Source organism: Megalopta genalis, chromosome 5 (genome assembly GCF_051020955.1).
Source record: "Megalopta genalis isolate 19385.01 chromosome 5, iyMegGena1_principal, whole genome shotgun sequence".
In the NCBI taxonomy this organism is placed as follows: Eukaryota; Metazoa; Arthropoda; class Insecta; order Hymenoptera; family Halictidae; genus Megalopta; species Megalopta genalis.
This window is the reverse complement of record NC_135017.1, coordinates 16,160,268-16,171,950: the sequence shown is the minus strand read 5'-3', so window position 1 is coordinate 16,171,950 and position 11,683 is coordinate 16,160,268. Positions and strand designations below refer to the sequence as shown.

General features: G+C 37.7%; 2 protein-coding genes and 1 long non-coding RNA gene across 7 annotated transcripts; 2 read left to right on the top strand and 1 right to left on the bottom strand.

The window, feature by feature from the left end:
* Positions 1–510: 510 nt before the first annotated feature.
* Positions 511–7,519, bottom strand: coro (protein coronin). 5 transcript variants are annotated; one of them, XM_033482007.2, is made up of 6 exons: positions 7,391–7,519; positions 4,481–4,686; positions 3,836–4,317; positions 2,056–2,434; positions 1,477–1,713; positions 511–1,384 (listed from the first exon to the last, which is right to left on the bottom strand). In XM_033482007.2, exons 2-6 carry the CDS (start codon positions 4,676–4,678, stop codon positions 1,205–1,207), a joined length of 1,476 nt encoding a protein of 491 aa, XP_033337898.2. In that variant the 5' UTR covers positions 4,679–4,686; positions 7,391–7,519; the 3' UTR covers positions 511–1,204. The 5 variants fall into 5 exon arrangements, with proteins under 5 accessions (XP_033337898.2, XP_033337899.2, XP_033337897.2 ...); XM_033482008.2 differs by lacking the exon at positions 7,391–7,519 and adding an exon at positions 7,157–7,377; XM_033482006.2 differs by lacking the exon at positions 7,391–7,519 and adding an exon at positions 6,107–6,380.
* LOC117227084 (uncharacterized) lies at positions 4,652–6,017 on the top strand. The gene is made up of 2 exons (XR_013033435.1): positions 4,652–4,806; positions 5,485–6,017. It is a non-coding gene; the product is annotated as an uncharacterized LOC117227084 (long non-coding RNA).
* A 593-nt stretch (positions 7,520–8,112) lies between the features above and the next one.
* Positions 8,113–11,601, top strand: LOC117227074 (uncharacterized). Its single transcript, XM_033482004.2, has 5 exons — positions 8,113–8,436; positions 8,856–9,236; positions 9,317–9,595; positions 9,672–10,165; positions 10,254–11,601. The coding sequence occupies exons 1-5, from the start codon at positions 8,266–8,268 to the stop codon at positions 10,405–10,407; spliced, it is 1,479 nt and encodes a 492-aa protein (XP_033337895.1). The 5' UTR covers positions 8,113–8,265; the 3' UTR covers positions 10,408–11,601.
* The last annotated feature ends 82 nt before the right edge of the window (positions 11,602–11,683 follow it).

The following is an 11,683-nucleotide window of genomic DNA, read 5'->3' as shown; positions in this document are numbered from 1 at the left end:
AAACTGTCTGCATTTTTATTCATCTAAACTTCTTCTTGGTTCGTCCAACGCGAAAATTCCGTAATCTTTACAAAAAAAAGTCTCCGCTATGGCAAGTCTTGTAATTATAGAGGCTGGAACCTGAAATTAGCATTCTAGAAATCAACCAATTTACTTTACTGTTTTCTGCTTAACGATACTTTACCCACCGTCCAACACTCCAGCGACCCCTCTTAATAAATTTATATTCTTATATCTTAATGGTTCACTTTAAATTCATAGTTTTATTACATCTCTCATCATAGATTTGTTTGGACAAATTTTAAGGGGATTATAATTGATGTAAAAACATATTTTTTTACTATTATACAAAATCAACAGGAGAAATTCGACGCTTTGCCACTGCGTAGAATACAGCAAAGATAGAATTCGGAAAAGATTACTACATATGTAGATACTTACACTTACGGTGTAAGTACGTGTTTGTATTTGTGACTATGGGTGGTGGATATTTATATAAAAGAATAAATATTTATTCAATCTATTATATATTATGTATTCACATTTTTTATTTTTTTTGTACAAAATGTATTCTTTTCACGATGTTGAAAAAAAAACACGTTAGTCAAATATATCGTTAATACCATACATACTCTTGTTCTTGTTGTTCTAGTTATAATTGTAAAATAACAATCTCTGTTTATTACTTTGTGAATCGCATAATTTATGTACAAACCAAAATTACGCGCCCTTCCAGAAGACATTACGTGTGTGTACACGATGCTCACCCTATACTAGGATAAAAGTAATTCTTCGTTATTTTACAGCGGTATGTCTGTACAAGTTAGGCACTCGTTTATCCTCGTAAAAGAAATATACAATATACATATTGTATCTCAAGTACTGGATGTAAAACAAGAGCCGATATATATATCTTAATGCTAATAAACAAAGCACTGTCACGTGTAATTAGCTACAGTCTAATAGAAATAAAAGATGTAAAACATGGTACAAATGCAAGCGATGTATGATGAATGGATGTACAATAAATAGCAAAGATTGTTCCAAAGTATCACGACACACGATGTAGCTAAAAAAAAAAACCTACTATTTACACAAATTGTTATATCAAAATATATGATAGTTTTTTTTTCCTTTTTATTACATAATTAGTTATCTTTCCGCAATATTTATTGTTTGTGAGCTAAAAAATTCATTTCGAATGTTAGACCTCGTCGGATGCAAGCACTTCGGCCGCTGCAGGCGAAGGACCCTTTTCCTTTCTTTCCTCTTCCTTCATTTGAAGAGCAACGGCTGATTCGAGTACCCGTATCCTTCCTTCGTGCTTCACAATTACCGCTTTCAATTTTCTGATTTCCTCGGTAAACTCTTTCAGCAACTCCTCCTATCGGCGTCATTCCAGAACATATTTATCGACAAACAGCGATTTCGAATAAAGAATATGAATTTTTTTTTTTAGAAATTACAAATACATACGGTAATGCCCACAGATTGCGTAGCATTTTGTGCGTTTGATGCAACCTTCGTTCCTTTGCCGAGTATGTTGGACTTTTTATGCACTTTAAGATCGTTCTTGGCTACTGATGGTTGATAACCGTCTCGCATTGAAATTAATATGGGGTCTGCGTCAGTTCCACTCTCCCATTCTTCTGCTGAAATCGCGGCCGTGTCGCCGGAAGTATCCGGATACAAATCTTCTTGGAATAGGTCGGACTAAAAAAAAATTTACTCCAGTTAATAATGAATGTGAATAATTTAACATTTTACGCGTTGACTACCATACCAGCAATCGCGAGAGGGCAAACAAGATATTATTTCATTTCTCATGGAACGGCAGCTAAAGCACAGATCAAGATCTAACGTACGCTCGATGCTATTTTCATCTGCTTACGCTTCTTTACTTACAGCTGATCGAATGTTATGAAATATATCGATAAAGAAAACAATGTTTTTCATTGTAGCGATTATAAAAAAGAAAAAAAAGAAAGAAAATAATGTGATGCGATTCATATTCGAGTCAACGCGTCGATGTACCAGCATTTCATTCAACTCTACCCTTCTCGGTACTGTCATGGAGATGACCTGGCAGAAGCCCGAGTTATTCAGCCGATAGAATCTAGTTATTTCACAGCTCTTAACATCACAGCCTCGCTTTGGCATCATTCCTATCCCCCGTTGTGGATCAGGGGTTTGAAATGTGTTGATATAATGAACGAACGGAGGTTCGGGAGTAATTTCAAAATAGCGTATTACAGAATCGCCTTTGCCGCACAAATACACCAGATTCGTGTCAGGATCGTACAAAGGAAACATCACTCCGTTACTCGTATCCAATTCTACCATGACTATTGGTTCACCTAACATATCGGGGGCACGCAACGAATACTGCCTCTCGGACATTTTGCTGAAACCTGTAGTAAAAATCAAGCCTCCCCTGAAAACATAATAAACCTTGCATGGATACGGAGCTTGATTTGAATCAAATATATATACCATCGATATTCTTACAACATATATATATATATAAATACATACATACATACATATATATATATATATATATATATATATATATATAAACACACACACATACCAAACAGACTAGGTATATCCTACAACTTATCTCTAAGTATTGTCTGCTAACGCTATTGTATTTCTTCGTACAGTATCGTATTCATATATAATAATATCGTATAGAAAATTTGCCGAGTTCTCTCAAGTTAATCATCAAAACTGAATAACATCCACCTTGTTACAACATTTGAGAATAGTACCTTTCGCGCAATCTTCTAGGCTGGTATTAAGCACACACGTAATATCAATTAATGCGAAGAAAGTATAGTGATTAAGAAAAAACTTGTTCGTTTATTCGTCTCTAGATCATCGTAAATTGCATTTAAATCAAACAAGTCAGTGTACCAGCCGGACACTGTGCTTGCAAATCGTATTACACCAAATACGATTTAATTTAACCAAATACAGAAAATCACACACTTCGTTGTTACGATACATTTCGTATTAGTGCGGTTACGTCGCTGTCTATTATAGTTTATTACACATGTTCGTCGATCGACATGTACAAGATGTTATGCTTTAAAGTATTAACTTGAGATACGATACTTACTGTAACTGATTACGAAGATATTACTCAGTGGAGATCTTGATATTTGTATTTATTAAGTTGACATCCTCCTGATGTTGTATTTTCAATCTTGCGGTATTCCATTAAAAAATACCAAACCTCGCGCTACACAAATTGGAAAGACCATGTGATAATAAAAAAAATAAAGATATTCTTAACGCGCAAGCGATTATATCGTTTACAGTATATCTTTATGAATGCTTCTTCTACAGAATATAGACTTCTCATACGCTTCTAAGAAATATGTATTGCATCAAAATATAATTGTCCATCTTTTATCTTTAATACGCTTATCGTGTAAAAAGGCGGATGTATACTGTTTGATGATTATTCGATGTGAAAGGTATGTTGATAGTGTATTGCATAGTAGAAATAGTTCGTAATTGTTAGAAAGATGCCAATCAAAATATTTCTCCGTCGTTGATTTGAATCGCGGAGAAATATTAAGCATGTATGTATATACAATTTCGTAAAGTTACTAATCGCGCACCTGTGGAATAGATATATAATAGTAATAAAATAGTTTTCTATGAAATATAAAATTTTTACAATTGCTCACACCAATTAGTTAGTAGCATTTATTTACGATCGCATTTTATTTTTAACGTAAAGAAAAGAAAGAAAGACATTCGCCGATTGGCATCGGAAAGCAAAAATTAATTAGTCGTGCTCGAAAATATTCTTTCTACATACCTGAGAAAGATAGCACGCGTAGCTTTACTGCCTTCGTGCGCGATAGCCTCTTCTAATATTTCTCCTGACCGTGGATCCAAAATCCGAATTTTTTTATCTTTGCATGTTGTAACTAATCTCGATCCATCCCAATTCCAACACGCCGAATAAATCATGTCTGGATGGCAATCTATTTGTACTATCGCTTCTCCGGTACCAACATTCCAAATCAATACAAGATTATCGGATCCGGCTGTGAGCAATACGTTGGATGCGGTCGGATGCCAGAGTACAAGACCTACTCTACGTTGATGCAATTGAAGGTCTACCACTGATTCCGTTAATGTCCTGGAGATACCACCATCAGGTATTTGCCATACTTTAACGACGCAATCTTCGGAGCCAGATGCTATGATATTGTCGTTATGAGGGCACCATGCTATGTCTAATACCGGACCTTTGTGTCCCCCTACTAGCGGGTAATCAGCCGGTATTCGCCCAACCTACGATACAATTTCAATGTTTATTATTTTTGTTTACCATCCAGATAACGTTTCTTAATTAATTAATAAGTTATTTGATCGGTTGATGTTTAATTGATGATGATGATGATGATGATGATGATGATGATGATGATGATCTAGAAAGGCAGGGATTGTCATTTACCTTGTTGTGCGGCAAAACTATGAAGGCACCACCGCCAGCAGACTCCACGATAATGGCCAGAAATTTTGGGTTCACGGCGCAAAAGGTCGAGTCCCAGGAGGACTTGGATACCCTTATGTTGTCGTAGCATTGTTCGCGCTTCAAAGGTGTTCCGTACACGTGGCGGAACTTGCTGCTGCGCACAACACGGAAAGACATATCTGCACCTATTTTCGTTCGACGAAACCAATTCGAACAAATAAACAGAAGAGTCAAGTCAGAACGACAGAGGTTAACCTAAACAGGACAGACCGGGAGTGTTCTTTGATCTGTCAGTTATTCAAACGGTAGATTTTGTTTCTAATAATTTGTTATTATTATTATTATTATTATTATTATTATTATTACTACTACTACTATTATTATTACGTGCCCACCGTTAACGTGGGTGTCGCGTGGACCATCCCCGTTTTATAAATAGATTCCCCACCCTCGATGTTGAAACGAGCGCGACTCGGAATAAGAATATTTTCGAATCCCAAGACTTTTACGGATTTACATTGTTTAATGCATGTTCTATATGTTTCAACGCGCACTAATATTACACCACAGTGTTGCCAATTATCTCGAGTATCATCGGAAAATCTCGTATAGACCATACTTGGCGAATCGAGAAATAGATCGGATCCACCCGAAAATAAACCAGCGGCGGCTTTTATATGACGATGATTCACGCCACCCCGATCGTTATAGCGTTCCTGAGTTTGCATTACTGGCTTTCAAAATAGCGTAAATGTCGCTGCTCAGTTCTCGTTTTAAATCCGATTCATAAGCGAAATCGATTCTATTCCGATATTATTGCATTATCAAATGTTGATATCCCATGTCGATTGGAATCGGAAAGCGGCTTCGTCGGTTAGGGAACGTATTAAAATTTTAATCGCTATGTTGAAAAACAACGCGTTTATGGGTCAATTGCATTCAATTTAATATCCTATATAGAAAAATTTCTCGTATGCGAACAGATAAAAAGGCATCCATATTTGCTAATAAAATTGCGGGACGTCTGTCAACAGCCGACGACACAATTTCGTAATTTCGGATCGACGCAGCAAGAAGAATAAATCGAGCCTCTCACCGATGGATGATATTTAAACACGGAACGCAATCGCGGTTACTCGACGTATGAATCACACACTTCTTTAGAAAGCTGAGTAACGGAATAAATTCTGCGTCCCGTTCTGCTATCGTCGACAGTTTGACGCTGACTGTTATCCTTTTTTTTTTCTAACTGTATCTAATCTACCAAACCGCATTTATGTTAATGCTGTCCGCGATTCTTTCCACAAAGTCTCAGAGTTCCTCGATTCATGACTCATATTACGGAAACCTCTTTTTCTTTTCATACCTCTGTTTTCCTTTTTCGATAGAAACGTAATTTTTTCGATTACAGTATTTGGCAGAATGCAAACCATTGACACACCAGCAACGGACATTAAAAACATCGAAATAATTTAACCAAATGGAAAATCTATTCGATTGACAAGCTTGCGTTATGGTAATTTTTTAGAATTGATTTTTATTGGAAAACTAGTCGTTTGACGACGGAAAATTTACGAAATTCACAAATTTGAGTAGAAAAATCACCTTTCGTTTCAGTTGCGCCACAAGATATACCACACTTCGAATGCAGGATACATACGCGCACAGAAAAATATTTAAACGTATGCACAGATGTATGGCTCACGATCGAACATTACACCAGCGTACTGTTGATAAGAATGCAAGGCTGCATCCGTGGCTACGTGAATACTTTTGAAAGCCAGCACTTTGGAATTTCAACGTTCCCGCCGCGCCGGCGAGTTCTACAGAATTGCTTCTCAAACGTCGCGGCTTCGCGACCTCTCCGCTATCGCATTTTCCATCCCCTCTCTCATCGCATATCACGGTTCCATTGCGCCGTCAACTGTACGCATAGAGAGGCGCAGAGAGAGAGAGAGAGAGAGAGAGAGGAGAGAGAGAGAGGAGAGAGAGAGAGAGAGAGAGAGGAGAGAGAGAGAGAGAGAGAGAGAGGAGAGCAAGCGAATGCACGAATGATAGACAAATTTTAATAATTAGGAGCGTGATTAAATTCATCACATACTTATGAAACTCAATATGTACTTTACAAGGTAGAATATAATCCCCGATTAAAAGCGTAAACAGATCTAAGGTTCGGGGAAACGAATTAACTTTAAAATACTACGATTGTTCTTCAAAGTACTTGTTAGGCGCTTAAAATTATCTAGCTGATTCAAATCTGCATACATATGTACATATTTGCAAAATATACTTTATATCATTTTTATCAAGAATGTTTCTTTCATTTTCGCTCGCTGGATAGTTATTTCTGTTCGTACGCGATCACGAGGACGACACTGTCTCGGCGAGTCGTCGGCTAATCAGGAGAAAGAAACATTTTGCCAAGACTTTCCCAGTGTCATGGTTCGCTCCGCGCGATCGCAAGACGTTACAGAGACTAAACTCGAACGTTTCGCATCGTAATTCAACCGACGAACGCGTAGCGGCGCTATCAACACGAACTGGTTGGTTCATTCGAGAGCACCTTATTTGGAAGCACCTGCTCTCGCGAATACCTACCCCCCGAAGCTACCAATTTTCTCATATTATCATCACTCGCAACAATATATTCTCTACCTGTAGTATGATCCCAACTATCGATCACACTTCACTCCTCTTGTCCTTATTTTCCTGTACTACCCAAACACTTTGCACGCACGACACGAAACGGAACAAACCAAATGAAATTGTTGCATACGCCACGAGCGGAATTGAACGGAATCGTTCGGCGAATATTACGAGGAACACGTGCGCGTTCGTCGGAAAATTTTACTTTTTCATGTAGAACACGCACGAACGAATGTAGCTTACCGATCAAATTTTTTCCCGATGACAGACCGATGCACGCTTTTGGAAAAGAAGTCTCCCCACCCCCCGAAATCTCACGCGTTTACGAGAATGAGAATGATAGCTGCGCGCGCTTCCTACACGCAACATGGCGTCTTACTTCAGAAACATTCGAATGCCTCGAAGTCTCGATTTCGATACATTCTAATTGATATTTATTTTGTCGATTTTGCATAAATAGAAGGAATATTCTTATCGAAAAACCGCATATCCATCGAGAATATAGATATATCGAATAAGTTACGTTAACGATGACACACGATTGGACGAAATAAATTTTAAATAATACTACACGATGTATATATGGCTCAGTGTTTCGAAATTATACGTATGGATATATGGACACACACATATACGGAAATAGCCTCTCTACCAAACGCATTGAAACACGCATGTTGGTGCGGAAGATATGTACATACATATACAGATATACATTACGTTCGGATTATAATGTCGAGATTTTGTAGCAGTACATATCTCTGAACAAAATCTATTGAGTGGTAGTTATCTATGTACGTATGCCTGTTTGTATTATGTATATGTATGTATTATATATATACACATACATACATACACACGGCTGTATGCATATGTGCGATGTGTGTGTGTGTGCGCGCGCGCGCGCGTGTGTGTGTGTGTACCTATGTATTCGATAAACATGTATGCAACGTGTCGTACGAATGCACGCACCACTTACCTTTCTATCATTCGTGACGATCTTCCTGAAAGTTGCATACGGCATACGGTTACATGCATGCTTTGTTGTCGTGGGCAATGCTATGTCCAGATGATAAGAGAGTGAAATTATTAGTATTTTGATACACGCTAGCTGGAAAGAAATGGGTAATCAAGTTGCACGTGCTGGACACGCATCCTCCAAGAAAACTGAGTCCGTTGTACATACCGGCGACACGACCACCAATGTAGCTAGTCTTTCAAAAAGTTCCTCGGGAACCGAATTAGAAAATCATTCGCACATGCAATTCTTTCCAATCGAGAATTTGGCGAAGGTATGAGGATGTTGACATATATCTGCATAGTCGTATCATGCTTAATTAGATTGTTGCGAGAAAGTCGATTCTTCGTGACTCGCGGAGGGGCATTCGTCAACCATAACAAAATGATTATCTGCGTCTCGAGAACTTTTAACAGCCTTGTCCACTTCATGAATGATTTACAATTTATTCGTCAATATTCATTCTTGAAATGTCATTGTGTATTGACCATAGTGTACACAACCTATAACTGTGTTCATGATGTAATCAGTTCTTTACAGACATAATTATTACGTTGCGATATATATTATATTATTATATATTATACTAGTCCCAATCTAATATACAGTTAGTTAGTTGTTACTGCTTTCGTGATATTAATATGAATAGCAAGTCTTCGTGCATGTGTAACTATCTATATGCGTACTTTTCAGACATTATCTCATTTGACTCATGACGAGCAACGTATAAGCGGCGTTACCAAATCTGTATTTCAACGCTACCTTTTCCCCAATTACCCGGAGCTGGGTGAAAATTTGTTCAATTACTTGCACTATGCTGCCAACATTAGCACTGCTCATATGAGCGCTAATTCTTTTAAACAACAAGCCGAGAAGTTTCTTTCCGTGATGAATGATCAAACAATATTGGAGAATTATGTGAAAATGTATTCCAATTTAAAGGGTGATGGAAATGTTACTCCCCAAGGTTTAAAGGGCTTATTAAATATTTCCTACAAAATTGCTATGGATAGCAGTGCAACACCTTCTTGCATTTTCGCCGAGCAAATAATGAATACGGTCATTGTCTCTTGCGTTAGTATATTTACATACTTACTAGAATACGATATATTCAAAGTTTATGACACTTCTTTTTTATAAAATGTTCATTACAGTTTCATGGTAAATACATCTTGTCTGTGTGTTACGTGACCAACTGGATCTGGCAGCATTGTCCACGTATAGTGCACGGTCCCCATCATTATGTGGTACACGTATTGACGACCGCGTATCGAAGTGGCGCGGCTCTATTGTCCAAAGAGCAACCGCAACCACATTTGGAGATACCAACGCCCATACTGGAGCAACCAGATTCCATAGATTTCCCTCAAGTTTTACTACCAGTGAGCTACGTGTGGTTACTATCGAGCACACTGCCAGAATGTTATCTCCAGGTATAGTAATTCTAATCGCGGTTAGTCTACTTTTAATATGTTGTCGGGGATAATCAAATAATTAATGTGTCTTTAGGCAGAGGAGTCTCCGAAGGATGTACCTTACGCTTTGATAGCGAAAAGATTAGGCAGCGTGTGTCCGAAACATTGGACGTTGTTGTACAACAGTTCGGAACACGGAACGGGAGCGAACCGTTTTCTGCATCATGTATTAGGATACAGAGGACCTACCTTATTATTTATAAGAGCACATAGTCCGGACAGGGACACGATACGTCCTACGTATTGCATATGCTCTGCGGTAGAGTGGCGCGAGAGTCACCTTTACTGGGGTGACGGAGATTCCGTGGGCATCGAATTGTTTCCATCTTACAGAGTTATAGAAAAGGGAGCTAAAGTATTGTACTTAAACACAAATATCAGGGGTTATCCTCACGGATTACGTTTTGGAAGTAATCCGCGTTCACCGTACATCAGCATAGACGAATCATTTCATTCGGTTAGTATCGCAGGTGCGCCTTATCCTATTGCCAGCTTGGAAGTTTGGGGCTGTGGACACACGCAATTGAGGTACTAGAAATATTTTGTCGGGAGAGTTCGATTTCAAATCGAATCAGCTTTGATAGCGAGCCAATGTTACGATATGCATTTTTTTTAGGGAGCGGCAATTGGAAATTAAAAAGTGGCAAGTGAAGGAAGCTGAAAAACAAAGGATCGTTAAACTGAGTGCCAGCGATTGGATAGATCATCCTGATCGCTACTTATTAGAATTAGCGGGTAGGGCATCTTATAATAACGAAACGAATAAGTAATTGTAAACGGAACGGATGTACGACAGCGCAAAATTAATTCCGGAAATAATAGTAAATTGTTTGTATATATGTATATATTGCGAAACATATTGTTGTATCATTGCGTACTTATGCCGCGTATGTGCAAGATTACAGACATTATGTTTTACCAAAATATTTTATTAAGCGTACGTACTTATAGTATACGAATGCGCGACGAGGACAGGTTTTTATTTTGCAATCATGAATATGTTGCGTGTCTTGTTACATGGGAACATGTTAAAAGCGTCTCTCAATCTCTTGTAACTTCACATACCCGTAATAAAAAGTATTCGATACGTCATGTCACCAGAGAACAAACACCAACGAAGGGTATGCGAAGTTGCGCGTTAACAGGAAAAAGTATTTTATTAACTTATTATTTTATCAAAGAGTCACTTGTATTTTATCAAGTTTGAATACTTACTGAAAAGACCTAAATGCAGTATATATTTCAAATATATTCGAAAATCATATTTTTATGCTCAATAACGTTAGATAATTGTGAAAGATACACGAGTGAAATACTTAAATTATTGCACAAACGAAAGTATTACATTTTGTGCGACGACGATTTAATATTTGCGATATACACGCATAGTACATACGCACGCACGCACGCGCGTCCACGCGGAGAAGAAAGTGACAATCGAACGGTGTGTTAATATTGTAAACGTTTAATCGTCGGTAGAATAAAATTTAAATATAGTTGCTGCAGCAAAATCTCAGCGAATGTATCGGTGCTGTTATATATTTCTATGTGCCTTTGCGAATATGTACATTTCGGCTACTACGTGCCTTACGTTCGAGTCATTTGATACAATTTAGAAGAATGCGCATAATATCTATATATTTGCATATTCTTACATTTGTCAAATTGCAAAGATTATAGCATGCCTTATGTACATATTGTTGTTTACAACGTAAACGAGAATCCTCAAATATTAGTATCGATATTGCGCCTAAGTGAACTTTGAAACTATTGTTAATACGTCCAAGTAACTTTTATTACCTCGTGCCCGTGACCGATTACCTTTTTCTTTTCACACGTTAACTGTCACGCCCATTTATGAGGAAATTGCGGTCAGGCCACGCAAATTGCCACATTTTGTGACACCTGTGAAGCACAACCGTTTTCTTGTTTCAATCGTTCCAATAAAATCTATTATTATTAGATTCTTGACAAGTAATATTTAAATACATTAAAATGGTACGATCCCGAAATTACTTAAAATTTATGAAAACAATGTAAATCTTT

What these genes read in the sequence shown, in the direction of transcription:
- coro (XM_033482007.2), bottom strand. Translation starts at nt 4,678, where the DNA reads ATGTCTTTCCGTGTTGTGCGCAGCAGCAAGTTCCGCCACGTGTACGGA. An exon ending in TAGTTTTGCCGCACAACAAG is followed by an intron (nt 4,318 to 4,480) that starts GTAAATGACAAT and finishes ATTGTATCGTAG; the next exon opens with GTTGGGCGAATACCGGCTGA. An exon ending in ACGCGTGCTATCTTTCTCAG is followed by an intron (nt 2,435 to 3,835) that starts GTATGTAGAAAG and finishes TTATGTTTTCAG; the next exon opens with GGGAGGCTTGATTTTTACTA.
- LOC117227074 (XM_033482004.2), top strand. Translation starts at nt 8,266, where the DNA reads ATGGGTAATCAAGTTGCACGTGCTGGACACGCATCCTCCAAGAAAACT. An exon ending in TGCCAGAATGTTATCTCCAG is followed by an intron (nt 9,596 to 9,671) that starts GTATAGTAATTC and finishes ATGTGTCTTTAG; the next exon opens with GCAGAGGAGTCTCCGAAGGA. An exon ending in TGTGGACACACGCAATTGAG is followed by an intron (nt 10,166 to 10,253) that starts GTACTAGAAATA and finishes CATTTTTTTTAG; the next exon opens with GGAGCGGCAATTGGAAATTA.